Source organism: Hyperolius riggenbachi, chromosome 5, assembly GCF_040937935.1.
Source record: "Hyperolius riggenbachi isolate aHypRig1 chromosome 5, aHypRig1.pri, whole genome shotgun sequence".
Taxonomy (NCBI): domain Eukaryota; kingdom Metazoa; phylum Chordata; class Amphibia; order Anura; family Hyperoliidae; genus Hyperolius; species Hyperolius riggenbachi.
Genome location: NC_090650.1, coordinates 398,372,319 through 398,398,668, shown reverse-complemented (window position 1 = coordinate 398,398,668; position 26,350 = coordinate 398,372,319). Strand labels below are relative to the sequence as shown.

Sequence of the window (26,350 nt, the reverse complement as noted above, 5' to 3'; positions counted from 1 at the left end):
GGAGGGACAAGAGATTAATAGCAGGTAAGGATGTGTGTTTAATGTAAACATTGATTGCTCCTGTATCAAACTGTAATCAAGCAATAGTCAGGGAGCCACTGCTAAGCACAGAGTGAACGCTGTACAGGAGCCATTCAAGAGCCAACACACTTACCCTAAGAAAGTGCAATCACATTCTTTTATACTGAACCATTGGAATGTACCTAGTGTTCAAAATAATGATCGATAAGGTTTCTCTTTTTTCAGCCCTGACAGGTTCCCCTTAAATGACAACTGAAGTGAGAAGTATATGGAGACTGCCATACTTATTTCCTTTTAAACAATACCAGTTGCCTGACAGCCCCACTGATCTACTTGGCTGCAGTAGTGTTTGAATCACACCAGAAACAAGCATGCCACTAATCTTGTCAGATCTGACAATAATGTTGGATACACTTGATCTGCTGCATGCTTGTTCAGGGTCTATGGCTAAAAGTATTAGAGGCAGAGGATCAGCAGGACTGCCAGGCAACTAGTATTGCCTAAAAGGAAATACATAAGACCGCTTCCATATCCCTCTTGCTTCAGTTGTCCATTAAAGCCAATGTGTACCGATTAAAAAGTATTGATAAAAAAAAAAAAAAGTCAGATACTCACCTAAGGAGAGGGAAGGCTCAGTCCTAATGAGACTTCCCTCTCCTCTCCCGGTGCCCGGTCCCGCTCAGGATCCCCCGTAGCAGTATTCGACCAGTTTGGTCAAATACTGCCGCTTCGGAAGTCTTCGGGAGCACTCGGGCTCCCGAAGACGGGCCGCTCCATATTGCGCATGCGCGAGTGCCCACGATGACGCACTCGCGCGGGTCTATGACGCACTCGCGTGTGCGCAGTATGGCGCGGCCCGTCTTTGGGAGCCCGAGTGCTCCCGAAGACTTCCGAAGTCCCCCGCGGCGGGGGATTTGAACGGAGGATCCACCGGGCACCGGGAGAGGAGAGGGAAGGCTCATTAGGACCGAGCCTTCCCTCTCCTTAGGTGAGTGTCTGATTTTTTTTTTTATTTTTTTTTTTAAATCGGTAACCATTCACTTTAAGCACTATCCTTCCCCCTTGCTTAAGCCACAACAGTGAAATACCATGCCAAGCTACCCATACACAGGTCAGCATCAGGCTAATACAGCAAGTGATCAATTATTTACTGAAGAAAGAACTGTTCAAACAGCTGCCTTGCTGTTTGCACAATACAAAAGCATGTCTAGTTGGCAGTTATAGTTCTCAGTCTCTCGATCTCCAAAATCAATTGGGGTTTATGCAGGGGGGCCCAACAGGTCACCAGCATATCTGATCAATGTAATCGAACCTGCCGAAGGGTTAATGAAGAGCTGGGTTTACTTAGTCCTCAATGACAGCCAATAGTTTGGAGTTACAGCAAGCTTTTATCCAACCATGGGTAGAATAAAGCAAAGAGTAACTGCCGTAGCACTCCCTCCACTGTAATCAATGCACAGATTAAAGGGGCCCAGACAGTGGTCAATTTCAGCCATCAATCGATTGATTTTATGGAAATCGATTCTTTTAAATCTATCAATCGATTTGTGGCCAAATTCGATTGATTTGATCTATCTGACAGGATGAAAAATCTAGGTCGATCTGCTGCTGGCAGCAGATCGATGGCCCATAGAGTTGCATTGGATCTAATGATCCAATAATGCACTTAGATCGATTTCCAATAGAGTGCATTCTGAAATCTACTGGAAATCTGTTCCTAGTGTGTGGCACACATCAGATACATTCCTGTAAGATTACACCTGACAGGCATCTGACAAATCTGATGGTCAAATCTGCTGCAAATCTATAAGTGTATGGCCACCTTAGGTGAACTGTCAGTACACTCAGCACTGAAGTATAAGCAGCCTTTCATACAGAGATGGTAGAGACATTGAACTGAGTGAGAAGAGCTGTGGAATATATGTGTGGACAATGCAGTGTGCAGTGTTTCAGTCCATGCACCAATTACATTGCAAGAATTGGCTACAGCAGCCACTCTTTTCACTGAACTGACTCTAGGTTACGTAACAAGTGACAGGGGTACTTAAAAGATGGCCAATAAACAGCAAAATAAACTGAAAATGGAATAACTCCCCTGCATCGCAAACTGAGAGGAGAGGCTGTGATACATTCAGAAGACTGGCCATCATACAGCAATCAGGAACTGGCTGGTTGTAACCAAGGATTCTGGGACACGTTCACATACATACAGAACGCAGAAGGATAGCAGCCAGCTGTCACCATCTGCTTTACGTCTGATGTTTGTCTATATGGGAGATCCTCCTTCGGTAATGCAGGTTGGTGTTTGTCTCCGTTCTGCAGGTTATGTAATGTTCTTGATGCCTTCATAGTCTATTTGCAATCAGCTAACTACAATATGGAATCTTGAAATGGAACTATGGGCAATTTGTAAAACCTGTTGGGAACAGTCTATACTTGCCTCCTGACAGGTTCACTGACATGTAACTCCTGCACTACTCTCCAGCGCTGACAGCTGCTTCTTCCTGTCCTAAGTGTTCCTGCTTGAATCCCAGCTCCGGTCTTTACTTCCAGCCACTGCTCCCCTTGATTTAATACAGAGTGACTGGAGCTGTGACCAGAGATAAGACCTGTACAGAAAACCATTGTTGCCTGTTAATAGTTGCAGGAAGCCAAAACAGTGCAAAACGGCGCAGGGAAATTTCAATGCACCATGCGGCGCCATAGGCTGTAATGTAAATTACGGCTATAGCGGTGATCAGACAGTAATTTGAGTGCCGTCAAAAGCCCAAATTACTTTAAAAACAGCATAATTTGGCTGCCATAGCCGCCTGGAGGGGGAATAGTAACTAACACCGTCAGGACTTTTGCAGGAGCTGGATGAACCATTTTCCGGCTTTACCCTGCGCCCAGATTTCCCGGCGACATTTTGCATGTATGCGCCAGGAAGCAGTGCTGGATCCATGGATATGCCTGATACACACAATGCAATTTTCCCATCACATCAAAAGGTACATTTTCCCGTAGTTCAATAATTTTCAACATGTCTGACCTGAAAATAAAAGGGGACAAATTTTAGTGCAGTACTAATCTCAAAATCTTTCTGGATTGGAAGCAAACCAGACATGTTGGATGTTATCAAACAACGATCTGAAGAGAAAACTGCATTGTGTGTACCAGGCATAAGAGGCCCTGTTACACTGTCAGGGAGGTAGGGATGTATAAACTGCTTGTTGCCCATACAGATCGTTACTCCTGCCCAGAAATGCCCAGTAATGAATATAGGTCCTCAGGTTATTTGGGAGTCCAGCTCGTGGCATGGTTAGCGTTTGTCCAGTTCTCTTGCCCGTTTGGTTGCAGCTTCCACAGCATTCATCACCGTGGCCCTGAGGCTGCCCTTCTCCAGTTCATGGAGAGCATGTATTGTGGTCCCTCCGGGGGTGCAGACATCTGAGCGCAGCTTTGCAGGGTGCTCCCCCGTCTGCAAAATCATCTTCGCAGCACCCTAAAAAAATAAATAAGAAATCTGATGCCGCAGGTAATAAATCAGTGCTTAAAGTATACCCGAGGCGATATGTGACATGATGAGATAAACGTGTATGTACAGTACAAAACATTATTAACCAGGCTGTTTTACTTGTTTTATTTTGCTGCCTGAAAGAGTTAATTTCTAGGCATGGAAGTGACAGCTTCTGTCTTTACCTTGTCAGGAATATAGTAAACATCACTGATAAGAGAATTACAGCCATAAAAGTTTTCCTGACAGAATACAGCTACTGAGGGCTGAGAGAGATAAGATACATGAACTACTGACCTTTCTCTAACTCTGGGACACTTAATAGGCTGTTACTGATTAGAGACAGTAAAACATTCAACCTATTCCGTACATTTTTAAGTATAAGAGAGAACCATGGGATCCTTAAAGTAATTTTTAGGAGTATTTTATCTCCTCAGTTTATTTTCACCTCAGGTTCACTTTAAGTATAAGCGCAAGTCCATATGCTAAGCTTTTGGGCACTTCCTATAATGGGTGCTTGGGTTTTGTCTCCAACAAAGAAGACATACTGATTATGTTTTTGGTTTTTTTTTTTCACAAGAAACGGATTATGTTTTTGTTAAAATGAAATTAACACTTGTGTTAAAAACCAATATAATAAATCAAGTCATTTTGTAACTGAATGTTATTTAACCTCCCTGGCGGGAAGCCCGTGCTGAGCACGGGCTATGCCGCCGGAAGGCCCCGCTCAGGCCCCGCTGGACCGATTTGCATAATTTTTTTTTTGCTACACGCAGCTAGCACTTTGCTAGCTGCGTGTGCAATGCGATCGCCGCCGCTTCCCGCCGATCCGCCGCTATTTGTCGCGCCGCGGCCGCCCCCCCCCCCCCCCCCCAGACCCCGTGCACTGCCTTGCCAATCAGTGCCAGGCAGCGCTGTGGGGTGAATCGGAGTCCCCTTTGACGTCACGACGACGGTGAAGTCATCCGGCCCATCGCCATGGCGACGGGGAAGCCCTCCAGGAGATCCCGTTCTTTGAACGGGATCTCCTGATCTCCGATCCCCGGAGATCATGTAGCGAGACCTTATGGCGGCCGATAAACCGCCAGGAGGGTTAAAGAGAAAATCCGACCAAGAATTTAACTTTATCCCAATCAGTAGCTGATACCCCCTTTTACATGAGAAATCTATTCCTTTTCACAAACAGACCATCAGGGGGCACTGTATGGTTGATATTGTGGTGAAACCCCTCCCACAAAGAAATTCTGAGTACGTACTCTTGGCAGTTTCCTGTCTGTGAACCTTGTTGCATTGTGGGAAATAGCTGTTTCCAACTGCCAAAACAGCAAGCAGCAGCTACATCACTTGCCAGCAGTAAAAAAATGTCACCATGTGATAAAGGACAGAATATAAATCAGGGATTTAAAATATTTTACAATGGGCAAACACTGACAATCATTTATACATAATTATTGTAAAAATGAAGCATTTTTTTCACTTTTTTTATTACATTATTTTCACTGGAGTTCCTCTTTAAGCACACCAGAACAATGGATAAGCCTGTAGCCTTTTATCTACCTGAGGCTTCTTAGTCTGTGAGGTCCCTCTGTGTCTTCTGGGTACCCTCCATTCTCCCGCTGGAAGCTCCGTAAGATGTGCAACCCAAGTGCGAGTCCCTGTCCAGGCACCCATCTTAATCGCGTTTAAAAGAATGAATAGAGCGTGTGCAGAACGATCTAGGCAACGGGAGTATGATCAAGATGGTCAGACCAACAGGGACTTGTGCTCAGGTTGCACATCTTATGGAGCCGCCAGCGGCAGACTGGAGGGGGCTCAGAGGACTCCAAGGAACCTTACGGGCTACGAGGGACTGGAAGAAGCCCCAGGCTGAACCCCAAAGAATGCCCAATCGGGCTCGGCTTTTTCCACCGGAGCGGGTCCATGCTAGCATGGCGGTTTTCAGGGTAGCCCGCGGTGGAATGGGCCGTTGGAGGAGGACAGGGGGAGACTCAGGAGGATCCAAGTAATGATAACTGGTTTTGCTGATTTCTATTAGCACTAAGTAACTGGGCATGGGGAATATACACACAACCTTACCACCAACGTTGTCTTGCCGGAAAGGGGCAAATGTGATCGGAGAAGGTTTTTGCAATAATAATGAGCCAGCGATCTTTTCACACAATCTGAATGACTGGACTCTGAATTATATGTTATGTGTGCAGTCCCTGTGTTTATTAGCACTCACCAGTAGCGTCTGAGCAGCAATCTTATTGGACAAGGCACTGGGCATCCCCATTTTAACTGCACCGTCAGCAAGAGCTTCTGCAAATAAGTAAACCTGGCCATAGAGAACAAATGGGGAATATAGAGTGTTTTTAAGTAAAGAGAACATTTTTATATTCAAAAAACACAAGAGGAATTATAAGAAGCTATAACCATAATAGAACCTTAAGAAGGGTCACTACCATCATATTGGCTTTAGCAATTAATCCACTTTACTCAAAGTATCAAGTCATCCCTACAAAGCTAAATCACACCTGATGAATTGGAAGCATACTCCAATACCCCCATCTGTTTATGTCCCTCTATTTACATGCTGCACCCACATCACCCAACCACTCTGCACTCGCATCCCTTTTGCAACCACATAACCCCTCCTCAGACACTGCACTCATATCACCACTCCCATCACATGTTGCACACACATCACCCCTCCCACATAACCCTCTCACTTACATGCTGCATACACTACAATTCTTCCCCTCACACACTGCACCCACATCCCCCCTTCCCTTCACACACTGCACCCACATCCCCCCTTCCCTTCACACACTGCACCCACGTCACCCCTTGCCCTCACACGCTGCACTTACATTATTTCCTTTTCCCTCCTTTGAAATAATCGGCTAGCAGCACATCTATGCAGTTTAGTGAACACAGGGTGTACTCACATAAGCCACACCGCTGCCACTGATTCCTGTGTGGATATCAATGTAGCTCTCAGGAGTCTCCTCACACATCCCACAGACAGACAGAAGATTCTTCAACATGTCCACCTCCCTCTGCCCGGCAGCCGTACCGCGGCAGATCACCACCATCCCCTCCTGCACCAGACAAGGCAGATTGGGACTCATACGAAGGATCTTGGTTCCTGCAGGAGTGAGCTGCAGAGAACAGGATTAAAATGGTTAACGGGGAAGGGGAAAAAAAATCAGATCTTGAGTACACAGATATTTATTTATTTGCACATTTCTGGAGAAGAGCATTAAAGGAAATTTTAGCAGTTTAAAGAGAAACCGTGGCCAAGGATTGAACTTCATCCCAATCGGTAGCGGATACCCCCCTTTCCCATGATAAATATTTTCCTTTTTCTCAAACGAATCATCAGGGGGCTCTGTGTGGCTCATATTGTGGTGAAACCCCTCCCACAGTGTAATGTCAGGACCATGGTTCTGACATTACACTGTGGGAGCCTTGTTGCATTGTGGGAAATAACAGCTGTTTCCAACTGCCAAAAAAAAGCAAGCAGCTTCTCCTTCCCCTGCCAGCAGTAAAAATGTCACCATGTGATAAATGTAAATGAGGAAGAGGAAAGATTTTACAATTGGCAAACATTGACTAAATAATTTGCACATAATTATTGTACTAATTAAGCACTTTTGTTCATTACATTATTTTCACTGGAGTTCCTCTTTAAACGTACCAAGGGCTTCTTCTAGCCCCCTATAGTCCTCCTAGCCCTTCACCATAATTCCGTGCTGCTCCCTTCAGTTGCTGTACCTACCCAACAGTTGTATGGGAGACCCCAACCCACACACCTCCTCGTGCATGCATAGTAAGAAAAACATGCAATTGCACATGCAGCAATTGATCCCGGCTACAAAAGCACCATCAAGGAGGCGCACAGCCACGCAGGCACAGTCATTGGCCAATCAAAACTGGATGTGTGTACACAACCTTAAGGAGGCCAGACACAATGCAATCAATAGTTTTTCTGATACGATCAACTTTAAGAATTTTTTTTTCAAGATTCTAGATCAGGAATGGGTCCTAATAAGGTGTCCCCAGTCCTTCTCAGCTGCCCTGATCCAGCGCTGGCTCCCCCACAGAAACAGACACCACAATATTGACATCTGTGTGACTTGCGCAGTAGCTGCTTGCCACTCAGGCTCTGGTCAACTCCCTGACTGACTGATACACTGACTGCCCACACTGGATGGAGCAATCATTCCAGCCTAGTCACTCCACAGTAATGTCTACCACCAAAGTATCTGTCCAACTTACCCCTTGCAAGGTTTGTATGGACACGCCAGCTGCCATGGAGATGATGACATGTTGTGGGGTCACTGCATGTTTCATCTCCTCCAGAACGGTGGGAATAATGTGAGGCTTGGTGGCCAGGAAAATGACACGACACTGAGATAGAACATCAGAGTTGGAATGTGTTGTGTTGCAGCCATTATCCTGAAAATAAAACAAGCAACCAAGCAGTTAAAAAGTGTTTAAAAAGTTAGACGAGGAAGTTTCTGAAAGAAGAGCGAACACTTAGGCCCCATTTACACTTACTTAGTTGGTAAAGTTTTTACTTCTTCATAGAAGTGTATTTTCAGTTAAAATGCGTATAGTGTGAACTGAGTCATTGGGAAACATGGACATTAGGGCCCGCTTCCACTAGAAGCAGTGCGATGCGACTACATAGCCGCATCGCACCGCGGGTGTGCTGAAACACATGCACGGCAATGGAAGAGTTTCCACTGCATGCATGTTGTGCAGAGCGGTGCGATACGAGAATCTGCAGCATGCACGGCCGCATCCGCACCAGCAGTAGGCTTGACTTCCGCATCGGGAGATGAGGAAGTGACACAGGCGCCAGCGTAAGTGATGCGATGCAGCTAGGTAGCCGCATTCGAATTACTATCACTGTGGAAACAGGCCCATACTTTGAAAATCAGTTGTCCTTTCAGTTATAACTGAGAGCAACTGATTAAGTGTAAATTGGGCCTTAGTGACCAAAAAGACAAAAATGCTGCTCACTACAATGTTTCACTTCTGATCATGACAACTGCTGCATTATACAGTATTAACTGCTTGAGGACCACAGGCTTACACCCCCCCTAGTGACCAGGCTATTTTTTACAATTAAGTGCTCTGCAGCTTTTTAAGCTCGCTGCAGAACCATAACACTGAGTACACAAGTGAATCACCAACCCTCCCCCCCCCCCCCCCCCCCCCCTTGCTGCCTACCAACAGATATTTCTGTGGGTGGTCTCTGATCGCTGCTGCAGTGTTTGTTTATTTTTTATTTGGTTTTTTTTTATAAATGTATCTAAATTTTTTTTTATTTCTTTTTGTTTCCCCTCTCCCCCCACCAGGCAATCCCAGCGATCTTCTCTCATAGGCATCAGCCTATGAGAGGGGATCCCTCTGTGAGCATCTCTCAGGGACAGCAGAGTGACACGGCTGTCCCCAGTACAGTGCTGCCGTGTAAATAGATGGCAGTTTTGCCGTCTTACAGTCTGCTAGAGGCGATCACCCCTGGTAGACCGATGATCCTCCATCATTCAAGCGCGATCCCCTGCAAAACCCCGCCCCAGAACTTGACGCCTTTCGACGTTAGGAAAGTGATAGCCCCAGGACCGCCTATCGGCGTTAGGCAGTCGGGAAAGGGTTAAAGTACTCCTGAAACAGGGGAAAAACGATTGCATTATTCCCACGGTGTGCTAGATTACACTACTCATGCCGCTTGTTGTCTTCAGGATCCCTCCTGTTCCCCATTCCCGATCCTTTAAAATATTCAACTGGCTCCCTCGAATAGCCTCTCGAAAGTCCCCCGAAGTGGTGGCAACAGATTCTTAAAGGTGCCCACACACGGTACAATAAAATGATCCGATTTTACAGCAATTCGATAAATATGATCGTATCTCGTGGAAAAAAAAAAAAAAAATATCGAAACCTTTTTTTTCATTCAACTGAAAAATCTGATCGGATTTCCCATTTTTTTGATTTTTATCCATCCGGAGTGCTGGAAATTTTTCTAAAGATTGTATGGTGTGTGTTAGATTGTCAATTTATATATACACACCCCACAAATTTTCTCAGAGTTTCCAATAATTTTTATCATAATTGGGGAAAAAAAATTAACGTGTGTTTGTGGTACATTGGTCAGATTTTTGTAATGTTTCAATAAGTCAGAAAAATTGAACAGATATTTAAAAAAAAAAAAAAAATTGTATGGTGTGTGGCCACCTTTACAGTTAAACTTAGGCGGGGCTTCTTGCAGCTACCTGCAGTCATCCTGTGCCCACACCGTCCTTCTTTGGGGACCCTCCAGCCAGCAGCAGCAACCCTCCCTCAAAACTGGCCGGTCGTGGCCAGTCAGAGGCTATTACGCATGAGCAGCCCCGAGTCTTATGGTGGCCATACATGGTACAATTCTTTCATACAATCTTACCAGTTCTATGTAGTATAAGGGTAAATTAGGTGCATATACTGAAAGGATAATTTAGGCAGTTCCCTTATATTACATAGAATTGGTAAGATTGTATAAAAAAAAAATTGTACCATGTATGGCCACCATTAAACAGGAATTCTGCACACGATGTGCATTTGTATGCAGAAAAACGTGTGCATTTTTTTCACAGCAGCTAATGTAACTGATAGAGAAAACGCAGACAATGGCTATCATTCATAAAGGAGCTGTCGTAAGGAGAATCAGTGCGGGAAAACACCGCTGCCGGTATTTTAGACTTCTGAGTGGGCATTCATAAAAATGCATCCAGTTGCGATAGCAGTGCGGATATTCCCCGAACTAGGCAGGCGGAAGCACAGGAAGCAGCAGAGTTGATACATTTCTCCGTGTTCCGCTCTGCTGCAGCTGCCTGGGAGGTCTGTGTGTCTCCATTCACTTACATTGGTATCGCCACATCAGAGGGAGCGGTACTTCCCGACCTCACACCGCTTGCGGTGATCTTTATGAATTAACATTTTGTGGCGGTGATTTATCACTCTGCTCGGTAGTGTCAGTTTTTCATGCGGAAAGAGGCTTTATGAATGCAATACTTTCCGAGTGTTCGGTAAAGTCAGCTGTTTTAAGCATTTCCGCATGCGGAAATGCTTTATGAATGATAGCCAATGTGTAGAATTATACTGCAGGATGCTAGGTTTTTTTTCTGTAAGTGAAAAATGTATTCAAAAGGACCTGAACTCAGAACTTCCTCTCTGCTCTAAAAAAGATAAGCAACCGCATAAAAACCTTTAAAGAAAAACATTTCCTTGTTACAGCTGATACAATTCCTGAAATAAATCTGCAGAGTTTCTACTTCCTGCTTTCATGAAAGCAGACATAAGAATAACATCCTGTGCTTTCAAATTAGCTTATTTGCCTTATCTGCTTGGCAGTCATGTGACACAGGGGAAAGATTAAATTACAACTTGTGATTAGACACAAATCAGAATCAGAAACTTTATTTCGCCAAGCACGACTGGGTTGTGCCCCCGGAATTGGGCTTGGCACGTACAGGGTACTGATACACGATATAGTTACAGATACAGGACAGGACATACATAAAGGAGAATTCAGAATTCAGGCTGAACTCTTTAAATAAATACATACAGGATGTATTTCTCTTTGTTTTCTTTCTGTCCTGTGCAAGAGTTGAGGTCCACTTTAAGTGTGAGCTAGCTCATGTGAGCATGTTGTGTAGTCATACAAAGGTACGGTTATACCTCTGCCTGTGTCATTTTTTTCTGTTTTCCTGCAGAAGATGTGGAAGATCAGTTTAGCTGCACTTCCTGTTCTTGAGTGACAACAGGTCTTAGTTGCTATGATAACAAAATTGTTGTCATGTGATGATAAGCAGAAATAACTGACGTTAGCCATCAGGATTCAGCATTGTCAGCTGGGTATTAGCAGCTAATAGTCACTGCAGGGATGTTTTACACTGTAAGCGCTTTTCAGCAATTTTACAATGGCTGATCATTCAAAAAGTGCTGCATTTAGCATTTCTACAGGGGTTGCGGCAAAAGTTGAAAAACTGAGAAAAGCAAAATCGTTGTGAAGATGCCTAGTATAAATAGAATTGTGATTGCAATGCGTTGGCTATTGTTTTTAGTGTGAAACAGTGCAGCTCCATACTCAAAAGGCAGGTGGAGCAAAAGGCAGCATCAGCACATTCCACTAACCCACCTGTCAGGAACCGGCCCGCGGCACGCCTGCGTATGCGGTTCCCGACTGCGGGTTTGACCAGATCAAGCGGGGAACAGCCTTATTCAAGCTACAAACAAGGCTGTGACCCCTCAGAACACTTCTCACTGCCACCACTAGCGGTTTGCTAGACACGTCCACTCTGCTGTCGAGTGCTCAGCGCAATCCGCGTTTTCATATTCGGGTCAGCTTTGCGCTTTAGGCCGAATATAGGAACGCCACGCACCCACACACACACACACAGTTGCAATCTTACACTGCAGTGAAGCAAAACCACTAACAGTCCTTCCGAACGATACTGTTAGCCACTCTGCTGTTGAGCTACTCGCACTGGCGTTTTCATATGTTGGGTCAGCTGCGCGCTTTAGGCCAACGTATGACAAACGCCCCACACACAATGCAATTACAATCTTATACCGTAGTGTCGCTCAATCATATAAATCAGGCATGAACACTGAGTGTCAGTTTAGTACAGCAGAAGTCAAGCTTATTAAATAACGATTTAATATTCCAGGAAACTGTGGAACAATGCAGAACATTATACAAAAGATTACAAAAAACAAAATAAAAAGTTACAAAATTAAGAGTTTACAAAGATACACACAAAGCGATTTGCTTACCAAAATCCAGGGATCCAGATAGAAGATCCTTGGACTTTTGTGGACGGACACAGTTCTGGTTTGACCAGGAGCCCACTTAGCTTGGGCCAGGAGTCCAGCTGCAGCTACCGTCAGGAGGGGACTGATTTTAGGTATCTGCCCCCTGCCTTTTATGCTGGAATATTAGCACTGAGGCTGCAAGCCCGTTTGGACAGGGGAACTACCGTATTTTTCGGACTATAAGACGCTCCGGACTATAAGACGCACCTAGTTTCAGAGGACAAAAACCATACCATACCATACAAAACCAAACCACCCCCAAGCTGTCTCTATGTAAACTACACTGCCCAGCTAAACTAACCCATGCTGCCCCACTAGCTACACTACATTAACCCTTGCTGCCCCCCAAAACCTATACTAAGCTACACTGTCCACACTACCTACACTAAATCACACTGTACCCACAAACTACACTAAACTACACTATCCCCACAACCTACACTAAACTTCAATGTCCACACAACTAACACTGTCCACACAACCTTCACTACAGTACATTTACAAGCTCCTTGGGGTATGTGACAGGGCTGCAGTGTGGTCCAAGCAGAGATGGAATCTGCCCTCAGTGAGATTGGTCCAGGTCTCCCATCTGCGCCAGGTGAACTACAGTGGTGGAGCTGGAACCACTGCATATCAGCTGGAGCTGCCTTCGTGGTGTATCTGGGTGAGAGGCAGCTCCACAGGAACATCATCCAGGTCTCAGCGGCAGGGAACTGGAGAAGCCACGTTGCTCACCCGGGGTAGAGGCAGTTTGAAAGAAACATCAGCGGTCTCAGCGCCGGGGAGCTGGAGTCATTGCAGGAGCCACGTGGGTCATCTGCTCGCTGAAGCTGCCCACGTGGTGCGCGCTTTACATGGACATCAGCGGCTAGGAAACAGCAGCAGGGAGATGGAGCCATTGGGTCATCCGCTCACTGGAGCTGCCCACATGGTGCCCGCTCCACAGGCACATCATCGGCGGGGAGCTGGAGCCGTTGCAGAAGCCCCATGATTTATCCGCTCGCCACAGGAACATCAGCGGATGGGAAACAGTCAGCGGCGGGGAGCTGGAGTCATTGCAGGAGCCACGTGGGTCATCTGCTCGCTGAAGCTGCCCATGTGGTGCCCGCTCCACAGGCACATCATCGGCGGGGAGCTGGAGCCGTTGCAGAAGCCCCATGATTTATCCGCTCGCCACAGGAACATCAGCGGATGGGAAACAGTCAGCGGCGGGGAGCTGGAGTCATTGCAGGAGCCACGTGGGTCATCTGCTCGCTGAAGCTGCCCATGTGGTGCACGCTTCACATGAACATCAGCGGCGATGAAAGAGCAGCAGGGAGATGGAGCCATTGGGTCATCCGCTCGCTGGAGCTGCCCACATGGTGCCCGCTCCACAGGCACATCATCGGCGGGGAGCTGGAGCCGTTGCAGAAGCCCCATGATTTATCCGCTCGCCACAGGAACATCAGCGGATGGGAAACAGTCAGCGGCGGGGAGCTGGAGTCATTGCAGGAGCCACGTGGGTCATCTACTCGCTGAAGCTGCCCATGTGGTGCCCGCTCCACAGGCACATCATCGGCGGGGAGCTGGAGCCGTTGCAGAAGCCCCATGATTTATCCGCTCGCCACAGGAACATCAGCGGATGGGAAACAGTCAGCGGCGGGGAGCTGGAGTCATTGCAGGAGCCACGTGGGTCATCTGCTCGCTGAAGCTGCCCATGTGGTGCGCGCTTCACATGAACATCAGCGGCGATGAAAGAGCAGCAGGGAGATGGAGCCATTGGGTCATCCGCTCGCTGGAGCTGCCCACGTGGTGCCCGCTCCACAGGAACTTCGGCAGCAGTGAAACAGTCAGCGGCGGGGAGCTGGAGCCGCTGTCCCGCCAATTCCAGGGCGCCTGAGATCCCGACTGCCACTCAGCTGGATAGAGCCGTTAGAGCCATAGCCCCGCAGCAGCGACACTTTGGCTAGGCTGCAGATCACCCATTCATCTCACAGAAGCAGGATGCAGGACTCGGAGCCCGTGGCTGGATAGGTGAGGGCTTCCGTTATGTCTTGCATCTGTCTGTGGGGGACACCTGGCCACACATTCGGACTATAAGACGCAGGGACTTTTTCCCCCCATTTTTAGGGGAGAAAAAGTGCGTCTTATAGTCCGAAAAATACGGTAGTTTAATTAAATCTCAGACATGATTCAATTCCCAGAGATCTAACTTCCACGTAAGAGTGCATTTTCGCACACACCCGACAAAAGACTTCCTTAACCCCCCTGGCGGTATAATTCCGCCGCGGGATGGTTTTTTTTCGCCATTTTTTTTTTTAGCATGTAGCTAGCCTAGAGCTAGCTACATGCTTCCCCCCTCCCCGCGGCGTCCGCCCGTCCCCTCCGATCGCCGCCGGCGCCGCTTGCCCATAAGGAAATCCCGTTCTGAACGGGATTTCCTTGAGGGCTTCCCCGTCGCCATGGCGACGAATGGAGTGATATCATCGACGTCACGGACGTCACAGGGAGTCTCGATCCACCCCATAGCGCAGCCTGGCGGCAATTGGCCAGGCTGCGCAAGGGGTATGCGGGGGGGGCCTGTTTCCGCGGCGGGTAGCGGCGCATCGGCGGCGGCGATCAGAGCAAACACGCAGCTAGCAAAGTGCTAGCTGCGTGTTTGAAAAAAAAAATTATGTAAATCGGCCCAGCAGGGCCTGAGCGGCACCCTCCGGCGGCTTACCCCCGTGTCACACACGGGGTTACCGCCAAGGAGGTTAACATCCAATTTCCCCAGGTAAAAGTCTATACATCAAAAGATTGTGAAGTGAGGCTTTTCAACATTGCATCCGGCTGTCCTATGTAAAGTACCGAGTTTCCTGATAGCCTATGAAGTTGGCAGATTCAATTAGTCCGATTGTCTTTTGGGACAATTGGGTGTCTACATGTCAAAGAGTTCCAAAGCTATGCAGACAACCCAATTAGCAGTGACCCACTCTCAGAGGAACTGCATACAGACTCAAAAGCACTTTTTGTATTGTCCTACAGTAAACACAGCTTTCCTTAAAGCCAGAAATGCTTGTAACAGGCATACAGAATTTACATGTACATACAGGCTCCCATTAACCGTTTCCTGGAGCTAGGTGACACCTTCAAGAGCCAGACTAGCTTTTAGCATACTTAGTAGACAGAAAAATGAAAGAAATATGTTCCTGTATTCCTAACATCATCAGCACCCCAATATATCACCACACCACCTACCAGTACAGTGCAGTGCAGTTAAAATGATGAGGTCATTAAAATATTCAAATCTATTTTATGCTGGGAATACATGATGAGATTGTTCAGTCAATTTAGTGTCGATTTTCTTATCCTTTCTTATTTCCATTCACATTCAGAAATCTATCAAAAAAACGATCAAAACTAGGATCAGACATGTTGGAAATTATCCAGTGACCCATCTATCTGCTGAAAAAAAAAAACACTTATGGTGTATTCCCAGCATAAGGCCTTGTTCCCACTGGCAGGCATTTTCCTATGAACTTGTTATGCCTATTTGTACTGCTTAGAGCAAGCATGGGCAAACTCGGCCCTCCAGCTGTTACAGAACTACAAGTCCCACAATGCATTTGCGTTTATGAGTCATGACTGTGGCTGTCAGACTCCTACAGTGCATTGTGGGACTTGTAATTCCTTAAGGGTACGTTTCCACTTGAGCGGCGCGATTTGCTCAACGAATCCGCATGCGGATTCGTTGACGTTTCCATGTGGATTTTCACGCGGAATCGCCCGCGGTTTTAACGACGCGATTTTAACCATGTCAATGCCGGCAAACATTGACATGGGTTTTTAGACTAAATTGCACGCGGAAACGCCGGGAAAACCGCAAGACTAAAGAGCTTGCGGTTTCCCTATTTAGTTACATTACCGACGATTCGCGTGCGGGTGTGCGGCGTGCAAATTCTGACGGCTCTGCTGTGCAGATTTTTTCTGCATAGCGAGCCGCACAGAATTCCTGACAAGTGGAAACAGCGCTATCCACTTGTATTGGTTGAGCGAATCTGCATGCAGGAAACGCATGCAGATTCGCTCGAGTGGAAACGAGCCCTAACAGCTGGAGGGCCAAGTTTGCCCATGCCTGGCTTAGAGGTTTTGAATTATACTGAGTTATACAAAATGGGGGTGCAAACATATTGCGTCCATTGCACAGCCTGCAGCAAGTTAGCAGTCCGGACAGAGAGGCAACACACTTGAGGGAGTGGTAAATAGTATTCTGCAATTTACATAATGCCGAGAATGTCCTTGAGATTGGCCAAGTGGATTGGTTGGTAAAAAGTTTTTTTTTTCTCCATAGCAGTGCACTGTGAAAAGGCTTCAGTTTTTTAGCGTATAGTGTGAAAGAGGCCATATGGAATGGAATCATGGACACTGTATTGCACATCCTTTGAGTTACAACTGACAGCAGTTGATATAGTGTAAAAGGACCCTTATTCATAAAAGCCTCCACTTCCTCCAGCAGTCATATATACAGTAATTTGTTATTCTAAAACTGGCCATTATCTGATCAGATAGGGATCTAATCAAATCCCTACACACTGTACAGGCAGCCACACACTGGTCGATTGCCACCAGATGGACCAGCAGATAGATCCCTCTGTGATCTAATCTGATCACAGAGGGATCTATTGGCTGCCTGGAAATTGATCTAGAGCCTCATCTACACGCGTAGATGAGGCTGCGATCCGGCGGCTCGATTAGCCGCCGCATCGCCTCCTCCGCGTGCCCGCCGCGTCCCCGCTCGTGCGCCGCATACGATTTCCCGCTCGTCCCCGCCGGCGCCGCTTATCTTCCGCTCGATTCCCTGCCATTGTCCCCTTGCGGGGAGCGAGCAGGGAATCGGTGGAAGCAAGATCCGTCCTGTTGGATCTTATCAATCGAGCCGCATCAGCGGCTCGATTGATAAGGAGCATCACGGCCGCATCTACGTGTGTAGATGCGGCTTTAAAGCATTATTGGACCATTAGATCCAATTCAACTCTATGGGCCATCGATCTGCTGCCAGCAGCAGATCAACCTAGATTTTCCATCCTGTCAGATAGATCAAATCAATCGAAATCAGCCGCAAATCGATCGATTTGATAGAATGATTTGATTTACAATCGATCGATTCCAGAGTATAGGCCCCTTTAATAGATTTCAGCATGAATCCGTGCAGAGTTTAGGGGCAGCAGAGCTACTCTCACGTGTCTGTTGGCACTTTCTCCAGTGTCTTGTCTCTTAAAGCGGACCTGAATTCAGAACTTCCTCTCTGCTCTAAAAGATATGCAACGGCATAATAACCTTTAAAGTGCCCTGAAACTAGGAGGGCTAAAAGTTTTATACATACCTGGGGCTTCCTCCAGCCCCCTTCATGCAGATCGCTCCCACGCCTGCGTCTAAATCCTCCTAGATGCTCCGGTAGCAGCCCCATTCCCGGAGCCAGTCGGGCGTACTGCGCATGCATGAACTAGCCATGCGCGCCTGCATAACCGGGAGTGTTCTCCACCTACTACTGCGCAGGCGCAGAACATTCCCAGCCACAGAAGCGAGACGGGGGAGGGCGCCTGGCCAAACTGTGCCTGCGCCGACTGCAGAGAGCTGGTCTGCTACCAGAGCATCTAGGAGGGTTTAGACATCGGAGACGGAGCGATCTGCGCGGAGGGGGCCGAAGGAAGCCCCAGGTATGTATAATAATAATAATAATAATAAAAAAAAAAAAAAAAAAAACTTTTAGTCCCCCTCATCCCAGGTACACTTTTAAGGACAACTGAAGCGAAAGTAATATGGAGGCTGCCATATTTATTTCCTTTTAAACAATACCAGTTGCCTGGCCTATTTGGCTGCAGTAGTGTCTGAACAACAACAGAAACAAGCATGCAGCTAATCTAGTCAGATCTGACACTGTCAAAAACACCTCATCAGCTACATGCTTGTTCAGGGTCTAGGCTAAAAGTGTTAGCGACAGAGGATCAACAGGATAGCAAGGCAACTGGTATAAAAGGAAATACATATGGCAGCCTCCATATCCCTCTCGCATCAAATGTCCTTTAAAGAAAAAGATTTCTTTGTTACAGCCGATTGAAATCTAGCAAAAAATCTGCAGCGTGTCTACTTCCCGCTTTCATGGAAGCTGACATAGGGTTAACATCCTGGGTTTTCAAATTAGCTGCTCTGCCATGCCAATGGAGATTCCTGAGCTGACACAAATAAAAGATCAAATTACAGTTGTAATTAGTCACAGAGGAGGGGGGAAATAAGTAGGCTAAACTCTCCAGATACATACAGGGTGGATTTCTCTCTGTATTCCTTCTGTCCTGTAATGCAGACATCAAACCAACAAACGTTAATTCCGGCGATACCTTTAATGCTGAGAATACACGGCTCGATTTTGAGCCACTAAAATGGCTCCATAGATAATTTCCGGCATGTCCGATCTCCCTCCCGATCGTTTCACCGCTCGATTCCGGATTGAATTGAATGGAATGGAAAAAGATAAAAAAAAAAAATCGAGAAGAAGAGAAGAGAATTGACTGCGGAATTGAGCAGCAAAATTGACCTGTGTATGCCCAGCATAATGACTAACTGTACATGGTTTATTGCAAGCTAAAGAAACCTTAGGTTTCTTCTTTTTTTACAAATAGGGCTCTATTCATAAAAAAGTTGTGGCGAAAAAACTCCTGGAGGGAAAATACCGCAGCGGTATATTACACTTCTGGGTGGTCATTCAAAAAAATGTTGCCAGCTGCGATACAAGTGCGGAGATCTCCCGCTGAAGGCTGGCGGTAAGCTGTCGGAAGGCATGCGGAAACACGCCGGCAGAGTCCCTCCGTGCACTGCTCTCTCTGGGAGGTCTGTCCTATTCACTTGTATGTAATCCGCAAACTTCGAGGAAGCGGTATTTCCCGTCCACATACCGCTTCCTCTAAACTTCATGAATGGCCATTTTGTTACTTTTTTCTAGATAAATCTAGAAAAACACTGGAGAGGGCGGAAATTTCTCGCTCTGCTGGGGGATTGTAGATTTACATGCGGGAACAGCTTTTATGAATGCCCACTTTGCTAAATGGTCGGGAAAGTCCGCTGTTTTGAGCGGAAAACTTGCGGTAACGGTTTATAAATAGAGCCCTCAGCGTTGGGAAAGCTTGCAGTAAACCATGTAGTTAGTCATTAAAGTTAAAGGTATCACTGGAATCAACATTTGTTGGTTTGATGTCTGCATTTCTGCTCCTCCACTGACACCAGACCACACTTCACTTGCTTCTGTCCTGTGCAAGAGTTCAGGTCCACTTTACCTCCCAGGGAGCTGTGTGTCATGTGACTAAACACTAGCAGCCAAACACTAGGGGCACCATAGCAAGTACCTTATCTGACCATTAGAGGCCTCTAGTATTTGACACACAGTGAAGAGACAAGGAGAAGCCCAGGCAGTGGAGAGAAGACACAGGACAAAGTGTCAGCAGACAGGTGAGAGTAGCTCCGCTGCTGTGTTGGTCAGCCTGAAATCAAATGCCGCTAGTGTAGCGCTCCCGACCCACTGCAAATCGGGCAAAATCTCCTATTGGCCAAATCAATTAATTTGGGGCAAAAATTTGACAGTGAATCCTTCAAATCAGCCGGATAGCAATAAAATAAAAAAAATAAAAAATCACCAGTGTATGGCCACCTTAACACAGACCTGCAGTAAATCTCTGCACTACTTTCATTACTGCAGTCTCCAGCAGGAACTACAGGCCACCAGCAGGAGATTTCCGATCTAGCTGATACATTTGAAGACCACCTGATATCACTGTTTTCCTGACTCACCCGGAAGTACTGCAGGTTGGTGTCAGTCGGAGCGCTCACTGTAATGTTCTTTGCCGGAACTTTACCTAAAACAGAAACAGCTGTCAGTACTTTACCATATCCCCCTTCTTAACTTGTTGCCGACCGCATCACGCCGACGGGCGCTGTGGCGGCAGCCCCAGGACCACCTAACGTCGATCGGCGTAAAGTACATGGGGCTTGTTTTGCAGGAGATCGCGCATCTCCACTTGGTAGGCGGAGCTTGGCTCCACCTTCAGTCTCCCAGCGAATGAAGCCTATGACAGCCGATTGGCTGGCTGGGGGGAGGAAGGGGCTAGTGAAAAATAAATACGTAAATTGAATAAAAAAAAAAAAAAGAACATAAAAAAAGAACATAAATACTTGTAAATAAATAAATTGTGTGTGTGTGTGTGTGTGTGGGGGCGGGGGGGGGGGGGGGAGGCAGCTCGGCCAATTAATCCAAGAATGGCCTGGTCTTTAGGAGGGTTTAACACTGCGGTCCTCAGGTGGTTAAAAGAGGGCCGCAATTGAAATCGAGTCACATAACTCCAATTTTGGGTAGAATATTAAAATTAAGGCCCATTTGCAAGATTTTTTTAAAAATATTTTCTGCAAATTACAAACCAATTTACCTGTGCATCTAACCCCACATACCCAGCTCATCGGCTCAGTTCCAATGCATATAATTTGTGTGAAATATACATGCAAGCAGGAATATTATATAAATCTCTTTGACCATCTAGTTCAGTGGTCCTCAAACAAAGGCCCGCGGGCCAAATGTGGCCCCCGGAGGATTTTTTTACCGCCCCTCCAACACAAAATGTATTACTCATAGATGCGGTCAGCTACATCTTTAAATATTGGTGGTCCGCATATAGAATAGCAGTGCTGACACCACCCATCCACATGGAAGCCAGAAAGCAGTCATTCGCTGGTATCCAGCTGCCAACGCTTAGGAATTTTAAAAGACAACTGAAGTGAGAAGGATATGGAGACTGCCATATTTATTCTCCTTTGTCATAGACTAAAACTAGTCCTTGGTAAGAGTACTTGTAAAAGGTACAGACCGGAACTAAGAACATCTATTAGGCCCTAGGCAATGTGACTGTGGGTACATGTAAGAGTGATGTGCAGGTACTCTGCAGGGGAATAAGGAGATTCTTCCTCTATTACACATTCTTCATGTACAATCTGAACATGAATCAGGCCCTAGGCATTGTGAGTGTGGGTACATGTAAGAGTGATGTGCAGATACTCTGCAGGAGAGTCCGTTTCCACTACTGCGGCGCGATTTAGACGGGAAAATCGTGGCAAAAAATCTGTATGCGGTTGCGTTGGCGTTTCTATGCGGATTTGCACAACGCGATTTTAACCATGTCAATGCCGGCAAGCATTGACATGGGTTTTTAAGCGGAAACGCGGGGAAAACCGCAAAACTAAAATGCTTGTGGTTTTCCTATTTAGTTACATTACCGACAAATCGCATGCGGGTGTGCGGCGTGCGAATTCTGATGGGTCTGCTGTGCAGATTTTTTTCTGCACGACAAACCGCACAGAATACCGCACAAGTGGAAACAGTCCCATCCACTTGTACTGTCTATGCGAATTTGCAAGCAGGAAATGCATGCAGATTCGCTCTAGTGGAAACGGGCCCTGAGGAGATTCTTCATCTATTACACATTCTTCATGCACAATCTGAACCAGGGTTATGGGTGATAGACAACACCTCTGTGTTCAATGTGCACAACATTCTCAGTGGATTCCCTGCAGCTCTGTGGGGAGTGCATATGTAGAGTATAGTACTACTGTGTAACAAAGTAAACCCGGGACAGATGAAATTAAGGTTTTATACATACCTGGTGCTTCCTCCAGCCGCCTTCAGGCTAATCAGTCCCTCGCTGTCCTCCTCCGCCACCTGGATCTTCTGCTATGAGTCCAGGTACTTGAGCCAGTCTGGCGTAGTGCGCATGCACACACTCCGCTGCCAGGCGCGTACTACACCTGCACAGCACTATTGCGCAGGTGCAGAACGCTCCTGGCTGTAGGAGCGGCACGTGGCCGGACTGCGCTGACTGGCTGAATTACCGGGACTCATAGCAGAAGATCCAGGTGGTGGAAGAGGACAGCAAGGGTCTGATTGGCCTGAAGGGGGCTGGAGGAAGCCCCAGGTATGTATAAAACTTTTCTTTTCATCTGTCTCAGGTACCCTTTAATTCGCAGTCACCAAACCAAATTTTAACAACATACCAAATTATTTGATTTCATGAGCAAAATACATTTGCATAAATCAGCATCAACGCAGAATTATTTCCATCTCATTGACCATCTCTATTAGTGACACGGTTACACATCAGGCTTTATTCTTACAGCATAGATGTTATTTAGTATATATGTTACGGCCAGAACCCGAAGTTTGGCCACTTCTAGTTCTGGCCGGCCACTTCGGGTTCTGGCCGGCCAATTTGCGAAGTGGCCGCTGCGCTGCGGCCAATGTTAGAAATGGATTGTTTACTCTGATATTAATGTATCTTCTGGCCGCAGCGCAGCGGCCAAACGTATTAATTTGTTGCAATTAAGCCGGCGGCAATGTAACAATTCAAGCCGCCGGCTTTTTATCTGCCTCTCTCTCCTTCTCCCCCCCCGCCTCTCTCTCCTCCTTCCCCCCGCCTCTCTCGCTCTCCTATGGGCAGCCGGCGGGGACACGAGTGTCCCCCCGGAGTCGTTCGTCGCGGCAGGGAAGCCTGCCGTTCTTGCAGAGCGGGTGCTGGCAGAAGCAATGTCTGCAGCCTCCCCGCTCTGCTGCCCCTGCTGCGACGAACGACTCTGGGGGACTCGCGTGTCCCCCGCCGGCTGGCCATAAGAGGAGAGAGAGAGAGGCAGATAAAAAGCCGGCGGCTTGAATTGTTACATTGCCGCCGGCTTAATTGCAACAAATTAACTAAGTGGTTATACGTTTGGCCGCTGCGCTGCGGCCAGAACATACATTAATATCAGAGTAAACAATCCATTTCTAACATTGGCCGCAGCGCAGCGGCCACTTCGCAAATTGGCCGGCCAGAACCCGAAGTGGCCGGCCAGAACTAGAAGTGGCCAAACTTCGGGTTCTGGCCGTAACATATATATGTTACGGCCAGAACCCGAAGTTTGGCCACTTCTAGTTCTGGCCAGTCACTTCGGGTTCTGGGCGGCCAATGTGCGAAGTGGCCGCTGCGCTGCGGCCAATGTGAGGAATGGAATGATTCCTGTAACATTAATGTATCTTCTGGCCTCAGCGCAGCAGGCAAATTTATCACAACTTAGTTAATTTCACGAAATGAAGCCGGCGGCAATTAACAGATGAAGCCGCCGGCTTTTTCTCTGCCTCCCTCTCCTCCCCCCGCTTCTCTCTCTCCTTCTCTTATGGGCAGCCGGCGAGGACACGCGTGTCCCCCCAGAGTCGTTCATCGCGGCAGGAATCCTGCCGTTCTTGCAGAGCGGGTGCTGGCAGAAGCAATGTCTGCAGCCTCCCCGCTCTGCTTTCCTGGCGCGACGAACGCTGGCTGCCCATGAGAGAGAGAGGCGGGAATAGACGGTACGTTTCTGGGGAACGATCGAGCTCGATTGATAAATTCCGACATGTCGGATCACCCACCGGATCGATTCCAAGCTCGATACCGTGGGCAGGACAATGGGAAAAGATAAGGAAAACGAGCAGAAGATTACAGAAGCGCCCGTGGGGACAAGCGGGAATCGATCCAGGCGCATGCGGAGACAAGCAGGAATCGATCCAGGTGCGTGCGGGGACGAGCGGGCAGCATAATCGAGTGGTACAAACATACCATCAGCCCGCAAAGACTTCATCATTTTATGTATACTCTGGCCCCCCAGCAGTCTGAAGTATGTTGCCCCGGCCCTCAACCCAAAACGTTTGGGGATCCCTGATCTGGTTGATAGAAGAAAATATGCCACCCATGCCTAGAGTGACCAGACGTCCCGGATTGCCCGGGACACGTCCCGGATTCGGGGTCCGCTGTCCCAGGCTTAATGAGGTCCCGGGAAACGTCCCGCTTTCAGCAGCGGGACGTCCCGGCCTCGGGACTCTGGCCACTCTCTCCTCAATGAACTGGCAGCGGCGTCTATAGACGCTGTGCCAGTTCATTGCCTGCAGCCCCGCTCCAGCCTCCTCTTCCGGTGTCTGTTTCCGACACCGGCAGGCGAGCAGGGCTACGGCAAGATGGCTGCCGAAGCCCTGTACTGGAGACCTATTTGTGTCTCCAGTACAGGGCTTCGGGCGCCATCTTGCCGTAGCCCTGTCAGCGCGGGAGAGAAGAGCAGGAGGAACAAGACGGTCCCGGGACGGAGCAGCGCGCCAGAGGCCGGACACTTCTGCCAGGTGAGTAAATGCTTTCTTTTCCAGGTGAAATGTTTGCCCGCATTAGGTTTCTTTTCCAGGTGAAATGTTTGCCCGCATTGTTTCTTTTCTAGCGAAATGTTTGCCCGCATTGCGTTTCTTTTCTAGCGAAATGTTTGCCTGCATGGTTTCTTTTCTAGCAAAATGTTTGCCCGCATTGTTTCTTTTCTGGTGAAATGTTTGCCCGCATTGTTTCTTTTCTAGCGAAATGTTTGCCCGCATTGTTTCTTTTCTAGCGAAATGTTTGCCCGCATTGCGTTTCTTTTCTGGTGAAATGTTTGCCCGCATTGTTTCTTTTCTAGCGAAATGTTTGCCCGCATTGTTTCTTTTCTGGTGAAATGTTTGCCCGCATTGCGTTTCTTTTCTGAGGAAATGTTTGCCTGCATTGTTTCTTTTCTAGCGAAATGTTTGCCCGCATTGCGTTTCTTTTCTGGTGAAATGTTTGCCCGCATTGTTTCTTTTCTAGCAAAATGTTTGCCCGCATTGCGTTTCTTTTCTGGTGAAATGTTTGCCCGCATTGTTTCTTTTCTAGCGAAATGTTTGCCCGCATTGCGTTTCTTTTCTGGTGAAATGTTTGCCCGCATTGCGTTTCTTTTCTAGCGAAATGTTTGCCTGCAGTGCGTTTCTTTTCTGGTGAAATGTTTGCCCGCATTGTTTCTTTTCTAGCGAAATGTTTGCCCGCAGTGCGTTTCTTTTCTGGTGAAATGTTTGCGTTTATTTTGTACCGACATGTTGCCCGCATTGCGTTTATTTTGTACTGACATGTTGCCCGCATTGCGGTTATTTTGTGCTGACATGTTGCCCGCATTGCGGTTATTTTGTGCTGACATGTTGCCTATTGCGTTTATTTTCTGGTGTCCGGGGTAACTGTTACTACATTTATTATTTAATGGTCATAGATGGCTATGTTTGCTGCTTTGTGGTTACGGTATACTATTAGCATCACACAGTTTCTGCACACCCATGATGCAAAGTCTCGTTTGTCCACATCATGGCGTAAACACTGCTTTCTTATGCCTCGCTGTTACATCATTACGTTAGCTCCGCCCATACAATGTCATGGCCAAGCCCATTTTTCGGCGCGGCGCGCAACCCCCCCCCCCCAATCTGCGCGCTCAGTCCTCCCCACTTTTCGACGCGGCGCGCACGCGCACCGCCCCCCCCCCCCCCCCCACGCCCCCCTCCCCGTCCCAGGTTGGACCCACAAAAATATGGTCACTCTACCCATGCCACAGTCATTTGGCCCACGGGCCGGAGTTTGACATGTATGGTCTACTCTATGGGAATTAAATGCGCATTGCACACAGCTGAGAATCTAGCATGTGTAGGAGAGCTCTCCAACACCCCCAAATGAATTGGTTGCTCGGGGCAACAGCATCAATTTGGCTGCAGCTGTGTAATGATAGTTACCGGTCAGTAGGAGGCCCCCCAGCACCCCCCGTGCCATCTTGCCGGCCCCGATACACCCCACCACGAGCTCGTCTCCCAGCACCGCCGCTTCCATTTCCAGCACTCCTCCGGTGGAGTCTTTGATCCTGCTGCCCATTTTTTCGCTGCTACGCATGCGCAGTACAGCTGCATTCATTGCACGGGGAGCTACAATCACGTGGAGTAGAATGCCGGTGTAAAGGGCGGGGCCAAAGTGACAGGGCGAGATGCTAATGGCCCTTCTGCTATGACGTCAGCGCCCTACCTTATATGGCAGAAGGGGTATAGCCATGCGGTTTCTAGACGTCTAGAAGGAGGCGGGGCGAGATTACGTCTACTGTGCGGCGCGCGCTGCTGGGTTTGATGCTCTGTTG

General features: G+C 47.6%; 2 protein-coding genes across 2 annotated transcripts in view; both read right to left on the bottom strand.

Moving 5' to 3' along the window:
* The window catches only part of EEF1D (eukaryotic translation elongation factor 1 delta), a 94,328-nt gene that overhangs the window by 67,966 nt on the left and 12 nt on the right, over positions 1-26,350 (bottom strand). The window lies entirely within an intron of this gene.
* Positions 1,034-26,117, bottom strand: PYCR3 (pyrroline-5-carboxylate reductase 3). The gene is made up of 6 exons (XM_068234919.1): positions 25,959-26,117; positions 20,159-20,223; positions 7,781-7,960; positions 6,448-6,660; positions 5,742-5,834; positions 1,034-3,505 (listed from the first exon to the last, which is right to left on the bottom strand). Exons 1-6 carry the CDS (start codon positions 26,110-26,112, stop codon positions 3,323-3,325), a joined length of 888 nt encoding a protein of 295 aa, XP_068091020.1. The 5' UTR covers positions 26,113-26,117; the 3' UTR covers positions 1,034-3,322.